The sequence below is a fragment of the Poromitra crassiceps genome (genome assembly GCF_964638095.1).
Source record: "Poromitra crassiceps genome assembly, chromosome: 23".
NCBI classification, from domain to species: Eukaryota; Metazoa; Chordata; class Actinopteri; order Beryciformes; family Melamphaidae; genus Poromitra; species Poromitra crassiceps.
Window position 1 is genome coordinate 5,618,223 of NC_139639.1, and position 23,994 is coordinate 5,642,216.

At 44.5% G+C, this 23,994-nt stretch overlaps 1 protein-coding gene across 1 annotated transcript in view; it reads right to left on the reverse strand.

The window, feature by feature from the left end:
- LOC310797138 (histone-lysine N-methyltransferase 2C-like) overlaps window positions 1-23,489 on the reverse strand; it is a 103,871-nt gene extending 80,382 nt beyond the window's left edge. The window contains exons 1-3 of the mRNA XM_083659450.1: window positions 23,367-23,489; window positions 16,548-16,721; window positions 2,257-2,348 (exon numbers count right to left, since the gene is read on the reverse strand). Of these exons, the coding sequence (XP_083515576.1) occupies window positions 2,257-2,348; window positions 16,548-16,720 (265 nt within the window). The 5' untranslated portion in view covers window position 16,721; window positions 23,367-23,489. The remainder of the gene's footprint in view (window positions 1-2,256; window positions 2,349-16,547; window positions 16,722-23,366) is intronic.
- Window positions 23,490-23,994: the final 505 nt, after the last annotated feature.

Below are 23,994 nucleotides of genomic sequence, written 5' to 3' on the forward strand. Positions count from 1 at the left end.
AACCAGAGCCTTTTTATATAGAAGAGTCGCGACATCTCCATTCACTCCAATGGACCAGTTTTTTACTGGAGAGTTTGTGTTGTACTTTGAAAGGGTCCGACGTTTAAAGAATCAAATTGTAAATTATCAGCTTTATTTTAGCATTCAAACGTAGCGCGGGCCTCCTTCCTCGCTATTCATTGGCTACTGCGTCACGCATTTGGACCTCTACCGGCGCCACTCTCTTTGCTGATTGCTCTGGCCTAAACTAGTAAACCCAACCAAATCATGACTCCTCATGCCTAAACCCAGCCTCCTCCAGCCAATCCATTCTAGCATCAACCACAGAACATGTGTGATATGCGCCTCCTAGCAGATGACTTGGATGAGAGTAGAGTAGAAACACCCCCCCGCCCCCACCCCCCCTTGGAAAAAGAATCAATTGTCTAAGCACACTGTATAAAACAAGTCCCAACAGAAATCCTTCTTTGAGACTTTGGGCCATGCTAATTTTTATTAACATTTCATTGAGCTGTAATTAGGCTAATACCGCAATGATTCAGTGTCATTACACAAGGACAAATCCAGGCTCATTACCTGATATTCATTCTTAAACCAAATACACCCGTGCACCACTATTTACTACAACTCGACCGATACTGGATCTTTGAGGCTGATGCCAATGGGAGTAAAAAAAATGATATCGATATATCGGCCAATGTTCTTATATTATATATACACATATTACACAATATTTTTGCAATGATCCCTCAAATATCAAATACTTGACAAAGATATGACTTGAGATATGTCATGTAGGCAGGATATTTTACAGTTTATCAATAAACTTTATTGTCCAAAATGACATCAATGCAATGAAACAGTAAACTGAACTGGGAATTTAATAATGATAAATAACTAGAAATAGAAAAACACAAATAGAACAAATATAAAATATAACTTGACTTGAGAAAAAAGATCAAATATACACAACATGCTGTCTATAACTCAAAAAATAGAAAATAAAGAAATATCGGCAATATCGGCCAACATATCGGTGGAACGATATATCGGTCGGGCTCTACTAGAGATATGAGAGAGATGCGGGAACCTGCAAATCACCTTTGATTTTTGAAGTTATTCTTTGGTATTTGGTATTCTGATGAGCATTTAGCATGTCAACAACACGCCAGCCATTTTTAGTGTCAAAATTAACAAAGTTCTCCTCAAAATGTTTTAAGCGGGTTTTGGTTCGAGAAGTTGTCACATTACCATAAATACGTTTTTATAGTGGTGTGCTGTGTGCATGGAGGGGAAAAAAAAGTCAGTCATGTCAAGGCAGACAATCGTCAGGGCACCGGGGTTAAACACAAGATTAGCACAGGGCATGCTGGAACTGGCATGTTTGACCTTTGTGAAGCACAGATCCAGCGTGCTTGACCTCGGCTGCACACACAGCACTTTGGGAGCAAGACTGTATAGACTGGCTGTGGATTTAATTTGGCCAAAAAAGCCTGGAGACAAGAGAGAGCTGGAACCACTGCGCTTTGGTAGACAAGAGAGTAGACTGAAAGAAAAAGCCGACCGGGTGTGACCTGTTCTTTGTCAATAGAAACAACAAATCAATCAATTGTTAGATTTTTTTTTTTTACGTGCCGAAAAAATCGCCGCGTGTTGCTACGAGGTGAACTACAGCTAAGACAGGAAAAAGCTGGAAACTGGCTTATCCCATTCCCCCCAATATCCCCCACCACCACCAGCACAGCAACAGGACAGCGCTGACGCTGAGATCTATGGGAGTGGGGCGGCACGGCGCGTGACGTACGTGATGTACACACATAAAAAAAAGCAGATAAATGGCTGTGGACGGGAGAGACTGATGGGTTTTTAAGAAGCTTTTAGAGGGCATTAGCCTTGGGCTCTTTCCCACTGCACCTCGATGCCAACGTGCTTCTGCAGGAGAGGAGGAGAGATGGGAGCAGCGAGACGGGGAGAGAAAAACATAGATACACCCCTCTCCTCTGCAGCTTCACAGCTCCAGATAAACCCTTTCAATTACAGCCCTGAAGTACAAGCACGGGGTGCCAACGAAAAAGCAGCTCTCACCCATCTCTCTCCGGGAGAGAGGGGGAGGCTCCTCTCCTCCACCCAAACCATCTCTGAAGCACTCTCTCTCTCTGCATGAGGCTGCCTGCATGTGCAAGCTCAGGTTTTTGATGATCACTCCCTCGGCAACACACCGCCAGGTAAATAATGTATCGAAAAAGAGAGACTCACCTGTGTCCTGAGGGCCTCCTATGGACTCTGTTATGTCCGTCCCGTCCATGCTGTCCTCCTCGTCCACAACGACCCTCCCTCTGGTGCGACCCCTAGGGGGAGGAAGAGACAGAAACAAATAAGAGGAGAGGCAGCGAAAGAGAAAACGAGACCCCCCCCCCAAAAAAAAAGTGCCTGCGTTTGCCTCAAGAGGGGGGTGGGGTCATGAATTAGTTAAATATAGTCACAGCTGTCACGGATTTTAATGGAGGCACTCGCGCCACTGGGCAAGGCAGAAGGGTGGAGGAGGAGGGTGGAGGTACAATACAGCTGTGGTGGTCCTGGTGGGCTTGTGTTGGGAGTCCGGGGGATGGAGCCAGACAAATGTAGAAGATAGCTCTGCTTTGATAAGTCAGACATGAAGAAGACTGAGAATTAAAATACAGAGACAAAGCCTGAGCTTAGGCTCCTTTTCACAGCAACCGTTAATGAGGTGGTAAGGCAGGAAGTAAAGCAGCTGTAACCAATAACATTAATGAGGGCCTCCTTGGCACTGGAACACCGTATTGGTTACACCTGCTTTACTTCCTGCTTCACCGCCTCCAAAATGGTTGCTATGAAATGGGTCTATTGTGGCACTCAAGTGGGCCTACTAACCCTGTCTACAAAATCAATAAAGGACTGTGTGGCTATAACCGATCTACTGTGTGCCTTTGTTGGGATGTCTCAGATCAAAGTTGACCGTGTATCAAAATTGAGACTCATGTTTATCTTCAGTACAACACTGGAAACCAACGCCTCATCATTCACAGTCCCCAGTGGGATGACGACTCATTACGAGCTAATTGAGGTTGCAAGCGCTGAACATGCTGCTAGCCACATTCCAAACCAGAATACAGGCCTCGCTTATTAAGTGTGGAACAACTTGGTAATTTAAACACCACAAACATCTATCTCATCATGAATATGAACGAGTCACGTGTGGAATCTTGAACTGACATAACCTTAGGGGTGATTGTGCATTAATTATTACTAGTGCAGTGCCCGTTCAAAACGTGCCTGGCTGGAACCGGCCGATGGCAGCTTGCAGCTTTCTGGAGAACCGTGCGTGCGTGCCCGTACCGCTTCAGACCGCCTCATCCAATGAAGCTTGGGCCCAAACCCATCAGATAAAATCAGGCAGCAAATGTGCAGAAAATACAACCGAGATTCAAAATCTTTTGCGCAATTGTTGAAATGTCCTTGCCTTGAAATGTCCTGGCTGGTATATGGGGCTTGTTCATCCCACATGAGATTTTGAGTGTCAGACACTTTCCAACATTCTGGTGATTTTTTTTAATGCACAAACGTGTGCTTTTGTATGCATCAATCTCCTCTGCCACTCTCAACATCAATGTAAAGTAATAATGTTCAATGACAATCTATCTATCTATTATTATTATTATCTATCTATCTATATACAATTGGTTATGTGGACTTTGTTTGTTTCAAGTTCTGTGTTCGGCCACAGCTATGCCGTTTTACGTGCGATCGGGCTGAAACCTTCAGGGTGTGTAAAGGTCACCCGTGCGGGTGACCTGACGGAGCCATATTTTTTTATTAGGCTAATTAGCTAATGATGTGATGTCATCAGTGATGTCATCAATGATGATGTCACAACACACACACACAAGGAAGCATTGTGACAAGACTGATCAGTGATGTCATAGGGGGCGCACACACACACACACACTGATGATGTCATCAGTGATATATCATAATGGGGCACACACACACACACAAGGAGGCATTGTGACATCACTGATGCAATAACTTTAGTGAGCAACACACACACACACACACACACACACACCAATAGGGCAGGCGAGGCCACGCAGCCAACGAGCTACGAGCTTATGCATCGCGCCGTAGCACGCTCAATGCCTAGTAAGAAGTAAGAGTAAAGCACAGTTCAATTACAGATGAAGGTTAAAGCTGACTGAAATCAGTCTGCAGACTGAGCTCTGCCACTCGTTAGGGGTGTAAAAAATAATCGATTATAAGATGCATCGCGATGCAGACGTGCACGATTCTGCATCGATTCGCAAATGTCAAAAATCGATTATAAAAATAAATAAATAAATAAATAAATAAATAATCAAATAAAATATAATGGAAGTACATGCAGTTGTTTATTTGGATCATAATACAATGCAATTCCAAATGCACTTTTATTTTAAAAGTAGCCACACAGTGAGAAAAAAGAAAGTGAGAAAAAATAAATCATTGGGGAAAAAAGTGATGCATCGATTGAAGATGCATCGATAATCGTAAATCGAATCGTAGCCCTCTGAATCGTAATCGAATCGAATCGTGAGGCCAGTGAAGATTCACAGCCCTACCACTCGTGCAATAGCCACCTGTAGGCAGCCAGGCTACTGCAGTGGCGCTTAGAACAAAGCACTTTGAGCCTCTAACATAAGCCTTGTTTTGTGTCTTCTCTAGACGAATAATTCATACAGTTGGGTATGTAGCCAGTAGCCTACATTAGTACTCAGGTCACTGTTCAGTATGTTTTCAGACCTGCAGGGGGAAAGGGTTAGTAGAACCTGCTGCTTGTGTTCATCGCAGTTATTTGTTATTTGTCCTCACTGACAAATAACAATAATAATTCCTTCAGAAAAGAATAACTCTATGACCTTAACCATCATGTTGAAATAGTTGACCTAGGTTGTAAACCCCAACTAGCTTATTGCTTATTTAATCAAATCTGTGATCCATCTTAATAAGGTGACATCACACACACAGACTCTCTCTCCCTCTCTCATCTTCCTAACATGCTGTCCTTAACGAGCGGACTCTGCAGTAGTTAACGAGCAGATTTTTCCTGGTGGCTAGCGGCCAGAATGACAACCTGTCCAGAGACAATTAACTGTCTATAACCCTGAAGTGTGCATCAACGACCTACATGTAAGATGTGATATTTATGATGTGAACAATTTTGCCTAAAAATAGACCTTCTTACTTAACATATTCTACCTCATTCTATTCGTTGTTCGTTTAGCATAACTTACTTGCAGACAGTTTGCTAGCTCAACTGACTGACGGTTTAAATACTTTGTAGACACAGAGTTATGTTATTATCAGTGTTTATTCATGCTAATGTAGGTTATTTCGGATGATGTCGATAAACTCAGTTCATGGAAATAAACAATTCTCTGACAGGATTCATTTCCATAGTGTACAGACCATAGATAGTAGTACAGACCCATTCCAGTTTACAGATGTTACCCTTCCTCACACCTCTACTATACTGCTTTGACTGCTGTGCAGTGTTGGTCACGTTAAATAAAAAGCACATTCATGTAACTGCTTTGGGGGTCAATTCTTCATGTATCTTTAATAATGCACCAGGTTAGAGGGTTCCTTGTACAATTTACAGCATTCGCTCTCTGAGAATATCTTTCCTATCCAAGCAAAATTAGTATTGTAACTGAAATATCCCTAACCGAATGGATATCGAATTGGAAATTGGATCGAGCAACATGCGGGCGTAAGATGGAAAATGGTACCCAGCAATACATCTGAGTGTACAAACGATACATATTTTAACACAACTGCTAGTTTATTCATTTATTAATTTCCACCTATACACAGAGCTGACTGAGATATTCTTTCTGTAACAGTATTCTGTATCCTTCTTGGGTTAGCAATGGTTGTTAGCTTAGCTACCATCAAGCTGGCTGCGACCTATCAACTTATGATAGCTATGTAGCATACAGCTTTCAGAGTAATTATTATTAGGCGATTCGTGTGTGTGTGTGTGTGTGTGTGTGTGTGTGTGTGTGTGTGTGTGTGTTAGGGCTGCCCCCTCCAGGTCGATTGTTTGGTCGATGTGCTCTTGGTCGACGAGATTCATGTTGGTCGAGCAATCGCTATTGTTAACTCATTGAGTGCCAGCCACTTTTGGAAAACGGATGCTCCCAGTGCCAGAGTTTCAGAGCGTTTTCAGTGATTTATCGAGGCCCACAGAATATTGTGTGATATTACTATGTAAACACCGAACACGCGCAAAGAACGATGAGACTCTCTTCTATCATCAGCAAAAAAAAGTTTATTGATATCATTTTCCGTTCTTTAGTTATGAGCCGGAGAAGATAGGTTGATTTCACCAAAAAGAGACGTTTCAAACTAGAAGCTGAGATAATTAGCCTTTTGTGAAATGAAGCATTTCAAGCACATGACTGACTCTGAAGCTAATATTTTCTGATGTAGTCACACCTCAAAAATAATTTCCTTCAATAAAACAGTGAAAACAAAGGAATTTTGTTTTGCAAAATAATATTTTTTAGCTGCAACCAGCAGCGCTGGCCCCTGCGTGCGCTGCTGGTTGCAGCTTCATGCTGGTCTTGATTTACTGCTGGTGGGCATCAGATATTCTAGCTTGTGTTTGCCAATCCTGTCCTGCTGTCTGGGTCTGTCTGGGTCAGTGTTGTATGCTGCCCTGCGTGCCCCACCCCGCTCAACTGCAAACCCCACCTCCGTGGGAGTGTCTCTGGTGGCTCTCTGCTGCGTTTGCTCTGTACTGAAAAGTGCGCTACATCCAGCTTTTTTACAGCGTTCCGCGTGTATTTGTCACCGGCTCCCATCGCTTCCAGTTGAGAATAATAACAACTCCACAACTAATCATGCGGATGGGCTATCGCAGCGGACACAGAGGGGCTCAATTGTGGCAGCAGATTGGCTGCTGCAGGCACAGCTAACGTTATGCTTCATGCATATCGATGCATACCGATGCGATTTCCGTTTCCCCATGACTTCTTCTGTTTTTTCCTCGCCTTTCTGTAATCTGGAGAGCACTGTCGCCACCTAATGGGTCCGTAAAATAGCTTTTACACATTCAACATCCACCATACTTTCACAGGAGATGGATCAGGCTTTGATCCACGTCCCACCGTCATAAAACGCAATTGACGACAATCGTCGTCATTGGCACTCTACGTTACTATTCGAATTGATGACGATTGTCGTCATTGGCACTCAATGAGTTAATCATTTTGTAAAAAAAAAAAAAAAAAAAAAATTGCAGGCCATGCCAGGCCACCGGGCTACTATAAACTTTAGTTCCAAGGCCAGCAGTAAACAAACGGTAGCATATTTTCATTTTGTTTTAACAGTAACAGTTTTGTCATAACAGTAATTTATAAATTCCCCAGTTACTGAATGGGCTGCACAAGATGTTTTGTGCAAGTGAAGTGAAGTTGCATTGTTCAAAAACTACCTAAGTACAGTAGTCCACACACACATCCAGTTAAGGTGGACTGTAAGTAGGCTGTAACAAACAGTTCAGTTTGTCAGGTGCATGCAACTATGACATGACTTTATGAAAGTTGTTGGTCTGTCTACTTGACAATGTTGCTGCAATAAAATGGTTGAAGTCAGATCTACAGACTGGAAAATTGTTCTTATATAAACCAGATGTTGACAAAGTTTTCCTTTGGGGATATCATGTGCAGTTGAAAAAGTAAAAAATCACAATATATCGCAATATCGCAATATTCAATATATCGCAATATCGGCGATATCGTAATACTATCGTATCGTGACTCAAGTATCGTTTTAGTATTGTATCGTGGGCATCTGGTGATTCCCACCCCTAGTAGTCAGTACACTGCACAAAATAAGAAGAAAAACGTACACTGCAACAACAAAAATCTTTTTTTTTTTTTTTAGACCCCGTGACATCACCCCATCTGATGGGGAGGGGTACATTAGCATGAGTACTCTGCCTTATATCCACCTACATTAGCACGTACACACTGTATATGATATATTGTGTAAGGTATATACTGTATATGTGCAGGGAACAGAGTCTGGTGTTTGTTTGGCATGTTTCTTTTGTCTAACTAAACTGTTGATCATCATTATTAAAACACACCACAAGTGTCCCTTTATTAATACAAAGAGTCTGGGGGCAAAAATCACATCACATACAACCAACTGGAGCATTCTGATAGTCAACAAGGGGCTCTTGCCTCATCTATTCCTAATTGCTCTGAGCTACAGAAGAGGAAGCAATGGCCCTCCTGTTGAGCTCTCCAAAACCACCTCACCTCAACATGTTCTCCTGTTGAGCTCTCCAAAACCACCTCACCTCAACATGTTCTCCTGTTGAGCTCTCCAAAACCACCTCACCTCTGCTCTACCTCAACATGTTCTCCTGTTGAGCTCTCCAAAACCACCTCACCTCTGCTCTCTACCTCAACACGTTCTCCTGTTGAGCTCTCCAAAACCACCTCACCTCAACATGTTCTCCTGTTGAGCTCTCCAACACCACCTCACCTCAACATGTTCTCCTGTTGAGCTCTCCAAAACCACCTCACCTCTGCTCTCTACCTCAACACGTTCTCCTGTTGAGCTATCCAAAACCACCTCACCTCTGCTCTCTACCTCAACACGTTCTCCTGTTGAGCTATCCAAAACCACCTCACCTCTGCTCTACCTCAACATGCTCTCCTGTTGAGCTATCCAAAACCACCTCACCTCAACATGTTCTCCTGTTGAGCTCTCCAACACCACCTCACCTCAACATGTTCTCCTGTTGAGCTCTCCAAAACCACCTCACCTCTGCTCTACCTCAACATGTTCTCCTGTTGAGCTCTCCAAAACCACCTCACCTCTCTACCTCAACATGTTCTCCTGTTTAGCTCTCCAAAACCACCTCACCTCTGCTCTCTACCTCAACATGTTCTCCTGTTGAGCTCTCCAAAACCACCTCACCTCTCTACCTCAACATGTTCTCCTGTTGAGCTCTCCAAAACCACCTCACCTCAACATGTTCTCCTGTTGAGCTCTCCAAAACCACCTCACCTCTGCTCTCTACCTCAACATGTTCTCCCTGTACTGCCATCTTGGCCTTTTCTCCACCTGCCCATCTCTTTGAAGATGGCATCTCTAGCTGGCACCAAAGAGGGGAGGAGGAGGGGGGGGGGGGGGATCTAGCCATTACCAAGGCAGAGTAACCCCTTTGCATATCTTACTGAATCTGCTCCATCAGCAGATCAGATGAGCAGCACATCTTGTATGCAACCATACGGCAGTGTGCCAGCTCCTGCACATGCAGACACAGCCCTCTTTGGCAGTATGGAAAGATGTGTCAGTGTCAGCCTCCTCCAATGGGAGCTCTTTTAACCCAGTCCTGGGAGCGCCATGTGGAGGGGATAATTGTCATGGATACAAATTAAACAGCAACATCCATTGTGAGCATGCTAAGTGGGGAGAGCGAACGCAGCCCAAATGAGAGCAGCGTGTCTCTCAGGGGTAGACGGGAGGATGCAGGGGGTGGGACGTGGGGGAGGAGACGGGGAGCGGGGGGGTACTCGGGAGGATGCAGGGGGTGGGACGTGGGGGAGGAGACGGGGAGTGGGGGGGTACTCGGGAGGATGCAGGGGGTGGGACGTGGGGGAGGAGATGGGGAGTGGGGGGGTACTCGGGAGGATGCAGGGGGTGGGACGTGGGGGAGGAGATGGGGAGCGGGGGTAATTTTCAGTGCCACTGGAGAGAGAAATCACAATCGGCTGGATGCCAAATCAACCCCTCCCTCCAAATGACTTCCATGTCGAGATAAGGAACAAGCCTAAAAAGCTAAGAATGACAACAAAGTGAAGACCATTAAAGCTCCGTTACAGAAAGACCTCTGCACTATTAAAGCTCCGTTACAGAAAGACCTCTGCACTATTAAAGCTCTGTTACAGAAAGACCTCTGCACTATTAAAGCTCTGTTACAGAAAGACCTCTGCACTATTAAAGCTCCGTTACAGAAAGACCTGTGCACTATTAAAGCTCTGTTACAGAAATACCTCTGCACTATTAAAGCTCTGTTACAGAAAGACCTGTGCACTATTAAAGCTCCATCACAGAAAGACCTCTGCACTATTAAAGCTCTGTTACAGAAAGACCTCTGCACTATTAAAGCTCTGTTACAGAAAGACTTCTGCACTATTAAAGCTCCGTTACAGAAAGACCTGTGCACTATTAAAGCTCTGTTACAGAAAGACCTCTGCACTATTAAAGCTCTGTTACAGAAAGACCTCTGCACTATTAAAGCTCTGTTACAGAAAGACCTCTGCACTATTAAAGCTCCGTTACAGAAAGACCTCTGCACTATTAAAGCTCTGTTACAGAAAGACCTCTGCACTATTAAAGCTCTGTTACAGAAAGACCTCTGCATTATTAAAGCTCTGTTACAGAAAGACCTCTGCACTATTAAAGCTCTGTTACAGAAAGACCTCTGCATTATTAAAGCTCCATCACAGAAAGACCTCTGCACTATTAAAGCTCTGTTACAGAAAGACCTCTGCACTATTAAAGCTCTGTTACAGAAAGACCTCTGCACTATTAAAGCTCCGTTACAGAAAGACCTCTGCACTATTAAAGCTCCGTTACAGAAAGACCTCTGCACTATTAAAGCTCTGTTACAGAAAGACCTCTGCACTATTAAAGCTCTGTTACAGAAAGACCTCTGCACTATTAAAGCTCTGTTACAGAAAGACCTCTGCACTATTAAAGCTCCGTTACAGAAAGACCTCTGCACTATTAAAGCTCTGTTACAGAAAGACCTCTGCACTATTAAAGCTCTGTTACAGAAAGACCTCTGCATTATTAAAGCTCCATCACAGAAAGACCTCTGCACTATTAAAGCTCTGTTACAGAAAGACCTCTGCACTATTAAAGCTCTGTTACAGAAAGACCTCTGCACTATTAAAGCTCCGTTACAGAAAGACCTCTGCACTATTAAAGCTCTGTTACAGAAATACCTCTGCACTATTAAAGCTCTGTTACAGAAAGACCTCTGCATTATTAAAGCTCCATCACAGAAAGACCTCTGCACTATTAAAGCTCTGTTACAGAAAGACCTCTGCACTATTAAAGCTCTGTTACAGAAAGACCTCTGCACTATTAAAGCTCTGTTACAGAAAGACCTCTGCACTATTAAAGCTCTGTTACAGAAAGACCTCTGCACTATTAAAGCTCCGTTACAGAAAGACCTCTGCACTATTAAAGCTCCGTTACAGAAAGACCTCTGCACTATTAAAGCTCTGTTACAGAAAGACCTCTGCACTATTAAAGCTCTGTTACAGAAAGACCTCTGCACTATTAAAGCTCTGTTACAGAAAGACCTCTGCACTATTAAAGCTCCGTTACAGAAAGACCTCTGCACTATTAAAGCTCCGTTACAGAAAGACCTCTGCACTATTAAAGCTCCGTTACAGAAAGACCTCTGCACTATTAAAGCTCTGTTACAGAAAGACCTCTGCACTATTAAAGCTCTGTTGCAGAAAGACCTCTGCACTATTAAAGCTCTGTTACAGAAAGACCTCTGCACTATTAAAGCCCCCCCCCCCCCCCCCACACACACACACCTCCCATTTTCTCCCCAATTGTACTTCCCCCTGCTGTCCCGGTTGTTGCTCCACCCCCTCTGCCGATCTGGGGAGAGTTGTAGACTAGCACATGCTTCCTCCGATACATGTGCAGTCGCCAGCTGCTTCTTTTCACCTCACAGCGAGTAAGTTCACCATCACGACGTACCGCGTGGGAGGATGGATCACGCTATTCCCCCCAGTTCCCCCTCCCCCCGAACAGGTGCCCCGACTGACAGCTACCTGGATTCCCACCTCACCTGCAGACACGGCCAATCGTGTCTGCAGGAACGTCTGACCAAGCAGGAAGTACTGCTGTCGGTCCTCCTCCCACCATTGTAATAAGCTGTGTTAACAAGAGGGGAGTGCAGACAGACATCTGGATTTAAAAAAATCATCTTCAGAGCTCTCCAGCTGTGCGAGACAAAGAAAGAACACTTTCTACAGTCGTAATAGGGAAGACCTGATACTAGAAAATGCCTTAAGACCCTTGCAGCTGACCACACCAGCTGCCTCACTAGTCTTCGTTTTACAGGCTCAATGCATGCACGTTTTTTCACTCTGTAGCCAATGTCATTCAACTGCTTCTTAGTTCTCTGAGGCAAACACAAATGTAGAAATCAGCCGTGTGTGACATTTTCATCTACTCGCACAATCCTACATGTATGTGCAGTGTGCACACACAAAGTAGATGTTGGCTATTACATACGTTGCTACGCAGAACATACTGTAATTAGAACTAACTACACCGAAAGGCATCGGATTTCAGCGATGAGACAGCCATTTATTTCACTGACAAACACTCAAGACTAACATCCAACCTCCATACCCTGCACAACTTAACCCCCCTACAGTAACATCCAACCTCCATACCCTGTTCAACTTATCCCCCCTACAGTTACATCCAACCCCCATACCCTGCACAACTTATCCCCCCTACAGTAACATCCAACCCCCATACCCTGCACAACTTATCACCCCCTACAGTAACATCCAACCCCCATACCCTGCACAATGTATCCCCCCTACAGTAACATCCAACCCTCATACCCTGCTCAACATACCCCCCCGGCCCCTACAGTTACATCCAACCCCCATACCCTGCACAACTTAACCCCCCGACAGTAACATCCAACCCCCATACCCTGCACAACTTAACCCCCCGACAGTAACATCCAACGTCCATACCCTGCACAACTTATCCCCCCTACAGTCTAACATCCAACCCTCATACCCTGCACAACGTATCCCCCCTACAGTAACATCCAACCCCCATACCCTGCACAACTTAACCCCCCGACAGTAACATCCAACGTCCATACCCTGCACAACTTATCCCCCCTACAGTAACATCCAACCCCCATACCCTGCACAACTTATCCCCCCTACAGTAACATCCAACCCCCATACCCTGCACAACTTATCCCCCCTACAGTAACATCCAACCCTCATACCCTGCACAACTTATCCCCCCTACAGTAACATCCAACCCCCATACAATGCACAACGTATCCCCCCTACAGTCTAACATCCAACCCTCATACCCTGTGCAACGTATCCCCCCCTACAGTAACATCCAACCCTCATACAATGCACAACTTATCCCCCCTACAGTCTAACATCCCAACCCCCATACAATGCACAACTTATCCCCCCTACAGTAACATCCAACCCCCATACATGCACAACTTATCCCCCCTACAGTAACATCCAACCCCCATACAATGCACAACTTATCCCCCCTACTAGTAACATCCAACCCCCATACCCTGCACAACTTATCCCCCCTACAGTAACATCCAACCCCATACAATGCACAACTTATCCCCCCTACAGTACATCCAACCCCCATTACCCTGCACAACTTATCCCCCCTACAGTAACATCCAACCCTCATACCCTGCACAACTTATCCCCCCTACAGTCTAACATCCAACCCCCCATACCCTGCACAACGTATCCCCCTACAGTAACAATCCAACCCCCATACCTGCACAACTTATCCCCCCTACAGTAACATCCAACCCCCCCTACCCTGCTCAACTTATCCCCCCTACAGTAACATCCAACCCCCATACCCTGCACAATGTATCCCCCCTACCAGTAACATCCAACCCTCATACAATGAACAACTTTCCCCCCTACAAGTCTAACATCCAACCCCCATACCCTGCACAACGTATCCCCCCTACAGTAACATCCAACCCCCATACCTGCACAACATATCCCCCCTACAGTAACATCCAACCCCCATACCCTGCACAACGTATCCCCTCCTACAGTAACATCCAACCCTCATACCCTGCACAACTTATCCCCCTACAGTAACATCCAACCCTCATACCCTGCACAACTTATCCCCCCTACAGTAACATCCAACCCCCATACCCTGCACAACGTATCCCCCCTACAGTCTAACATCCAACCCTCATACCCTGCACAACTTATCCCCCTACAGTAACATCCAACCCCCATAACCTGCACAACTTATCCCCCCTACAGTAACATCCAACCCCCATACCCTGCTCAAACTTATCCCCCCCCGACAGTTACATCCAACACCCCATACCCAGCACAACGTATCCCCCGCTACAGTCTAACATTCAAACCCCCATACCCTGCACAACTTATCCCCCCCTACTACAGTCTAACATCCAATCCTCCTCATACCCTGCACAACTTACCCCCCCCCCCCCCACACTACAGTCTAACATCCAACCCTCATACCCTGCACAACTTATCCCCCTACAGTCCCACCACAGGGGGGGGGAGAGGGAGAGTGAGGGAGAGAGGGAGAGAGAGAGAGAGAGAGAGAGAGAGAGAGAGAGAGAGAGAGAGAGAGAGAGAGAGAGAGAGAGAGAGAGAGAGAGAGAGAGAGAGAGAGAGAGAGAGAGAGAGAGAGAGAGAGAGAGAGAAAGAAAAGGTGAAAATAATGCTGTGGTAAGTAGTCCCAGCTCTGAGGGAGCAGACTGGAAAACCCGTCATGGATTCTGCTATTTGTGAATGGACTGAATAGCAGATGGAGCGTGGGCAAATCTAGTAAATTCCAACAACCAGGTCTACATGAGCGAGCGATTGCAGAAATGTCTGCCTTTTCATAAATATTCATTTTAACATCTAAAAATGTCTAAACACTATCTCTATCTAAACACAGGATTAATTTGGGATCCTAAGATTGACTCAGAGCTCGGTGAACTTGTTGCACAATAATGGGTCTGCGATTGAGGATGCCAAACATTTATGAACCTACAGACTTTCACTGACGTTCCCTTGTTGCTATGGGAACAGTTTGGCCCCTAGTCTATTTCCTGTCTGCTATTGTATTAGCAAACACTGCAGCAGGAAGTAAGCAAAGGTCCATTTATTTCTGTTACAACTGTTTCTCAACTGCTGAGCGGCTCGTTTCAGGCCAGAAAGCCTATAAGAGACCAGAAACTAATGGCCGTAATAATGTTGTGAACTAGCTGTTAAGTGAAGTATAGAAACGGGTAGTGAGAGATGGGTGGAGGGCGTGGAGGGGGTGGTCTTGGGTGGTGGTGGGGGTGGTTCTGGGACATGAGAAGTTACAGGTGGGCCTTCTGGAGGTGCCTTGGCCCTAATTCAATGAAACCTCGGTCATGGGACGTCCCAACTTGATCAATCCAATGACCTCCTCCCTCACCCAACCAACCCCCCTTTCCTCTCAACACCAAGCTGGTTTCTACATGGGTGCTTACTGCTTACCCAAATAGTACAAAATACTTCTATCCCATCCTGTATACTGTATTTTAAAAATGACACAGAAATTTAAGAAGAAAATAGTGACTCATTTTTTTTTATCAATCCTTACAGTAGCTACAGCCAACATTTGGTATCACAAATTGATTTTGTAATCCAAGCGATTCTGACCATGACAACAACACTGATCATTAACGGTTTGCGGCGCAGATACGGCAGGAGAGCAGATTTCTGGTCAACGTATTAAACGCTGAATCTTCTTCACCAGCACACATCAACATGAAGTAATCCAAGATGTGTCCCGGGTCATCCAGAGGCCATGGCGGTAGCACAGTGCTGCCCTGGACCCGGGCAGATAAAATGATCCATCGAGAGCGGGGAATTAAGATTGATTGAGAGGACAGACTAAGGAGGAGAGGGTTAAGAACCTCGCAGGCATTATATTACACAGGAGCTCTAAGCTGCATTGTGTGTGTTGCTATGGAAGTCACAAAGACGCCAGGCACTTTGTACAGGAAAGAGATTGAAATATTTTGTGCTGGCATTGCCTCGATTCATGCTGCTGCTGCTGTCGAGTATGACGATTACAGAAGCCTGCATGAAAGGGGCTTCTAATCGAGGTTACCTGGGCACGCTTTTCCGACAACAACATTTTAATTACGTTTTTTTTTACAATTTATTATTATTATTATATTTAAGCATGTTTATAAATAAAGGGGAATTTTAAATTCCTATGATAAAGGCCTTTAAAAATGCATTTTCTTTTTAAACAAATCTCTTTCCCAGGAGATCATTCAAAGTACCCCCCCCCCCCTACGTGAACATGCCATCCCCACTGGTTAGCTGCATTTGTCCATCTCACTGGCTACTCGTACATCAACGGTAGACTAAGCTAATTGAGGGAAGGAAGTATATAATAAAACTAGCCCAAGCAATCATTGTAAAATAAGTCTTCTTCATAACAAACTTACGGTAGTTTAATCCCGACTTTCTTTAGTCGCACCACAAGGTTACATCTTAATTAAAATAAGCCTCCGCATTCAAGATATGAGTGAATTGCAAAAAAAAGAAAAAAGAATTGGGTATGAGAATGAAGGAATGCATTATCTTCTGTCTTCAAACAAAAGCACGATGGGGCGTGTCAAACTGACAGTGTGATGATTTCGGCCATATTGCCTGAATGAGTGAACGTACTTCTTCCTGGTCTTGGACGTGGCGGAGGGTGGAGCCTGCGGCGGGACTGTGGCAGCATCCTTGCGCGGCCGTCCACGGGGGCGCTTGTCTGCGTGGGCGGGGCTTCCTGTGGACGTGGCCCCTGGCGAGGGTCCCTGTTCAGAGGGGTCCACAGTCTTCTCCTCTGATGACATGCTGAACAAGCGGAGAGAGAGGGAGGTACAGTCAGGCAAGCATGAGCTGTTGCAGATAACGGAACTCTGAAGAAAAGAAAAAGTGCTCTAATTTAGTCAACATCTGAGAACTAAACTATATGATAAAATCTGATTATTTTCCATAGAGGTGCTCATTTTCACCTCGTCTAATTTTAGACTATTAATAAGCTTAACAGGCAAGATGGGAGGGAGGGGATGATATATGCCATGAGCCAAATTCAAGCCCACGTCACCAGAACATGGCGTGACTGTGCGCCTCCTTGGCTCACAGACACCAGGCCATCCTGATGGCCATTTATATTTTAAGCCTTGTGATATATATATATATTTATTGTTTTTGCCATTTTGACATGAAATGAGTGGTCAGCTTCTCCTCTAGCACATCCATGCATGCTACTACATTTCAGGAACACCGCTTATTCAATGGCTTCATATTGTTTGGAATGAGGTCTATCTGAATGAGACTCAACTCAACTGTGCACAAATCTGCACCCTTCTCACGGTTTTTCCTGGTGCTCAAGTTCACTGTGTTTTCCCAAATCAAAAGCTATGGCAAGAAAAGATGTTGACAAGGAAAAGTCCACCCTCTGATACCAGTGTTTCCCCTACCATTCTACAGGCCTGGCGGGCCCACCAGGCCAACGGCGCCCCCGCCAGGCCAGGGAGAAATTGCAATTATTATTATTTTTAGATTTTTGTCCCCAAAATCTCAGTAAACCTTTATGGCATACTATTACTACTAGTGTTGACAGTAATAGAAGATGCCAAATCAATCAAAACAATAAGCATTTTGCTTTTAGGAGCATTGTGCCAGCGTGCAGCGCTGTTCCAAAACGTGTCAACATGTGTCGTTGCCTGGGAAACGCACATCCCATAATACAACTGTTCGCATCGCATCCCATAATAGTACGATGATACTTGGGACGCCATTGCCAACATAGATGCGAACAGGTTAGCTAAAAGTTTAGCGTCGCCAGCGAGGGCCCCCACCATGCGGTCGGGGGACGTTTCGAAATCCCTCCAGGCCTGAACATCTTTCTAGGGCAAACACTGGATACCATTACACTTTTATATATCAGCTATTTGCAATGCTTAATGAATTCCAGGAAACATTTTGTGATGGAGTGTTACAATTTACTTTTTCGGTGTACCCACTTTGCCTCGGCCTACTTCTTCAATTTTGGTTGGTGCTTTCCTACATTTCCCAAAATGCCTTTAGGGAAACGCCAGAGAACATACACTCACCAAGCACTTTATAGAGCTCAACAGTCACATGACTTTTTGTCATAAAGGAGGGGGAAATCGAATTAACCCCTGTTGTTATTTTTTGTTCTTGCTCAAACCGAATGTTTTATGGTCACTCGCGATTCAGTAGGTCAAGCCTGAATTGGCTTGGTTCCAGCCTTAAAACTCGTTATATAAAGATTTTTCAAAATTGTCTATGGAGAAAATGAAATGGGGAACTTACTTCCGGGTCAATGCCGTCACGAAAAAAAGTCACGTGACTGCTGAGCTCTATTAGGAACACCTGAATACAGGTAGGTATCAGCTTTCAGCTCAGTGTCAACCCAGCTACCAAAGAGACATGTGCCTCTCAAGTCTGACGTGTTGCATTCTGATGCGTTTCTGCTCAGCACAGTTTTAACCCATTGGTACCTGATGCAGCATTTGTGTGTGTATCCCTTTAAGACCGCGAACCGCGTCACGCGGTTCGCGGTCTTAAAGGGATACACACACAAATGAGGGATATACACGCAAATGCTGCATCAGCTATCAATGGGTTAAATCTGAGTGCCTGAAGCCTTTCTGTCAGCTGCAACCACTCTGGCCATTCTAACCTCTCTCACCAACAAGGCCTTTCCGTCCGCAGAACTGTCGATGTTTTTTTGCACATTGTGTATAACCTCTCTAGACACTGTTGTACGTGAAAATCCCAGGAGATCAGCAGTTTCAGAAATAGTCAAAGCAGCCCGTCTGGCACCAACAACCCATCCATGCCACGGTCAAAGTCAGTGAGATCAAATGTTTTCCGCAGTCTTAGGATTGATCTCGGTGTGATCATTACTAAAGATGCTGATCCGTTTATCTGTATGATCTTGTGCCACATGATGGTCTGAATGGATCGTTGCATGAATAAGCAGGTGAGGTGTACAGGTGTTCCCATGGAGTGCCCGGTGAGTGTACTGTATGTCAACTTGTTGCATGGTGAGTGTACTGTATGAAATAACGTCTTATTTGTATTGGAAATGGAAACTAGGAATCTCCCGGTTCAAAGGTCAGGAACGCCCCCCCCCCCCTGTGGCGTCACCTGACTTCGACTTTCCTACCCCAATCTCAACTTGTCAACTTGTTGCATGCAGCCATTGGTTTTGCGGAAAGCGCAATAGCGATAGCACGACCAAAAAAAAAAAAACGTTTTTTTGGGGGTCAAGAATGAGTCCAGTTCCAGCTGTGCTGGAAATAACGTGATGTCGTGTCGTGTCATATCAATAGGAATAAGAACAATACACCAGCAAACAAAAAGGGCCAAAGATATGTGCTTCTACATCTTTATTGTAATTACTGTACAACCGGGCGATGTGAAAGATTGATGGGAACAATTGAAAACTAGCTGAGTGCGTGACATCTAATGTCATGTGATGTGTGCCATTGCAATTTAATGATTACGGCAAATAAGAGTAATAAAGAATGTGGATGGTTGATAACGTGTGCTTCAATATGAAAGCAGAGAACAGTTAATGAAACTGTAACATCTACTACAATAGTTTGTGATGATTAGACATCAAACATAAAAAGAGAAGGAATGACAGAAGCAAATGAGATTTTTCGGCAGAATGTAGGCTGACGCACGAAGACTCATCATTTACATGGCACCTTGAATTGCTCAGCCACAAGGTATAGGCAGCCTCGTCAGACTCATGGCCCACTTGAAAATCTCAAAACCGTTCATGGCCCACATCTCAGCGTCAACAGTACGGAGGCCAACTAATGCCTTCTCACAGCACTTTTTATTTTAACGATAAAAGGAGCTGTCCATCAGCACCACACAGAGATCAGAAACTAAAGGTGAGAGGCTGTCTGCAATAGGCTAATTAATAAATATGATAATTGATAATTCAACAATGGAGAAATGCATTCTCATACAGAATAGTAATGGCCTAATTCATCTTTTTTTCACTAAGATCGTAATGTTTTGCAAATGATTCGGCGGCGGCCGACTCGCAATACCTTCGCAGGCCACAGGTTGCGAATGGCTGGCCTAGTCCATTCTGCCACAGCTATTTAAAGTCACTACCGTACCTGCGTAATAATATTGTACTAATTTGGACTTGCACCTTAAATTCACATTGGAAGTTTACCAATCGCCTTCCACATTGGCTAGTTTTTGTAGCACAATGTGGTTATTGCATGTGTGTGGACCACGAAAAGCGATTGCAATTTTCAATTGATATGAGAATACACAACACTTGCACTATAAGTGACTTAGGCAGCACATTTATCTGTATACACCGACTGTATACATGTCATGCTCTATGTGTTATTCAACTCCAACTGCTTTCAGGTGTGTTAACTGGTTGTGTGAAATCAATTAAATTGTGGGGCAATTAAAAGGGACAGCTCACCCTAAAATCCAAAATACTTGTTTTTCCTCTCACCTGTAGCGCTATTTATCCATCTATATCGTTTTGGGATAGTTGCCTGAGTTTTGGAGATATCGGCCGCAGAGATGTCTGCCTTCTCTTGAATACAATGGATCTGGATGGCACTCGGCTTGTAGTGCTCGAATCACCCGAAAAATACATTTGAAAAACTCGACAGTATTGTCTCTTTCCAGAATTCATGACCCGGTTACTCAAGATAATGCACAGACTTTGTTGTGAGCAGTTTCATGTAGGAACTATTTTCTTTTGCAGTCTCATGTAGGAACTAGCTAGCAGCTAGCGGGTGTAGTTCGGTCAAAAGAAAATAGTTCCTCCATGAAACTGCTCAAAACAAGGTCTGTGGATTATCTTGAGTAACCGGGTCATGATTTCTGGAAAGAGACATTGCTGTTGAGTTTTTCAAATATATTTCTTTGGCACTTTGAGCACCACAAGCCGAGTGCCATCCAGTTCCATTGTATTGGAGAGAAGGCAGAAACTCTGCGGCCGATATCTCCAAAACTCAGGCAACTAACACAAAACGATATAGATGGATAAATAGCACCACAGATGAGAGGGAAAATATGTATTTTGGATTTTAGGGTGAGCTGTTCCTTTAAGTGTTGTGGCTTGTTGTTGTAAGAGGCAGAGGTAGCTGTGGCCTATTTTGATCCAACAATAAAGCAATGAATTAATCACACATACTGCATCAGTGCACTTGGAGGTGTCTCACTCTGTACTCTCTGTCATCATCATCAACAACACTCTGTCATCAGATGGTGCTGGACAGAGTATTTGTTTTGCTCGTTTGTGGGATTCTACTGTCCCGTTCTATTTGTATTGGAAACTAGGAATCTCCCGGTTCAAAGGTCAGGAAGGCCCCCTGTGGCGTCACCTGACTTCGGCTTTCCTTGGGGAAGCCTCACTAGCGTGACCTCAAAATCCAAAATGGAGGCTCCCCCTAGCAACAGCAGTTAAAGTTGTAGCAAATACTGTTTATTTGCACTTGTGTCTTATTTGTGTCTTATTGAATCAGTCATATACACACAGTAGTGTCTAACTTCTGTGTGGACATGTTGCTATGGTGTTTGTATGCAGAAAATACAGTGTAATGTGTTGTTATCAACTGTTATTACTAACAATGACTCACTGGAAGCAGGCTGATAAGCTCTGCCATTGATGCAGAGTCCGACCATTTCAGTCAGAGCGAAGGGAAATCCCTTTCCACTCCCTGCGCGTCGCTCTCAAGTGCCTCCGCCGCTGTGAAACAACGCTAGCTAGCAAGCTAGCAACCTTCACGCTGAAAATGCAGGTTTCTACAAAGATTTTGATTTTTGATTGTGCAATAAAGCAGGCCTGCTTGGTACTTTCGTTGGATGGTTGTAAACAGAGACTTTTCCCCGCTATACCAGAGAGAGAGTAGGAGTCAGACTCTCTCCTGCGCTGGTACAGCACGAAACGGAGATAGCCTTCAAGCGAGATGAGGCTACAGCTAACCCTGGCTGGATCCCCGACTGTTTTACTGGAATGTGGTGACCTCGGTTGTGACGTCACTCAACTGGAATATTCCTAGTTCCCAATACACTTGAATACACAATACTCCCTCTCTCTCCCTCATCTAATGTTACATTAACCTCTTCCAGTTTGGCTTTTAGTCAGACAGGTGGAGCTCCAATGAATGAGAGCAGATTATTCCAGAGGAAATATTTACAACAGGAAAGGCACTAGGCAGCAGTGTAACTTATGAAAATACATCAAAATTGTTAGATTGGCAGTGCAATTAATTTGAAATGATTCTGTAGAGCAATTTTGGATTCAGATAATGTGTTCCTTGGACATGCATATCATCATGTTAGAAAGAGGAGTTTGCGTTGGTCCTCAAAGCTCAGGTAGTCGTGCTGAGTGCTCGAAGATAACAATAATTGATTGTATGAAGACTACCATGACCAGATAACAGTTATCTCAACTGAAACCGACCAGGGCAGTCGTTTCGGCATTTAAGGTTAGACCACGACACTTCTAACGTCACGATTTGGAAACTCTTGGTCAAGGGTACAATGAATTGGATCGATGCTAACGTTAGCTTTTGTTACTCAAGCTGGAGCACAAAGCGAGCAGCTAACGATAGCCTGTTGTGTAGAACTCATGTCTCTCCTGAACAACCAGAGTCGGGAGTATCGGTGGTGAGATCGGCTGAACGTGGCATAAGATGTAAAAAGATATTTCTCGATCTTTTGCTAACTTCAAAAAAAAAGTAGCGTCAGATTGGTTTCTGCTTTGAGCCATATTGGCCAGCAAGACAACTTTGGTTCAGATAGCAAACAGGTTAGTAAGTTAGCAATGGTTGGCCAACTCAAGCCTGCTAGTACGCCTACGACAAACAACGACAAGGCAACATTCATTTCTCCTCCAGCTCTTGAATGAGAGGCATGCCGTGCGGCTAATGCTAACTTTAAACACAATAACCTAATCTAATAGTGGCAAACTCATTGACTCTATCAATGGAAACGGTGCTATCTGTTAAGGTAGCCAACTCACAACTGGGTAACGTTAAAGGCAGGGAGGGCGATGAAAAGCATTTGGGCCAACACACAGGAAGGCTCAGCCTATTTACTGAAACGGAACAGTTCTGTGTGTTCACGTTACACACAAAGTAAAACATAATACGCTGCTCCTTAAGACCAGGTCGGATTTCTGCTTTTTGGTGACACGCGTGTGTTTTAATTGTGAATTTAGACTGGATCTAGTCTCCAGTAGTGTCCAAACACCAGACACCCAACACAATGTTGCTGATTATTGTGCCCATGAACCAGTCTATTGAATGTTCCGTTCCGTTGAATAGTCTGAGTCCTCCTGATGAAAACCAAGGCGGCGACAACACAGACTAGAGCTGGCTGTACGTTGGCTCAGCTGCTTTCACAAAAGCTGCAAAGCAAACAAATACATCTCGAATACAATTCTATTAACTTCCCAATAGGCCTTACCTTCCAACCCTATGAATAGCGAATTATTCTCTTCATGTCCAAAATACTGGGGGGTGAAACGTCGCACTTTTATCACTTAGCTAGCTAGCAAGCTAAATTGAGCTAGCTAGCCTCTCCAATGAAGGAACACCGCAGTTCTCAAAAATGCATAACGCATAACATAGTAATCCAATCTTGTAAGGTTATTCCTAACTTCGCCCATTTGACGGAAAGACAGATGATGTAAATCCAGCAGAAAACAGCTTCATCGGGACACGCGATTTGATGGATCACTTTCCTTTCTCCAATGACAGCTGTCGTCGCCACCAATGTTAATTCTCAACCAGTCCAGGTTATCTAGCTAGTTGTGCGTTAGCCACCCAAGTCTGCGGTCAACAAATATACCATTAACGGGGTAGCCCAATTGTTTGAATGCCAGATCCAGGCGGATGCGCAACTCTATACACGCTCTTAAAATGAAACGTTATAATTTGATCTTCCTCAAAAGTAGAGATGCTGTGCTGTAGCAAACGCTAGGTCTCGATCGCTGCTCGGTTGCCAACTCCTGGGTTCTATTTTCTTCAGCTGCGACAAGCTGCGGGACCAAAGCGGCCAGTTACGAGGCTCTCGCAGCAGCCAGCCTGCCACG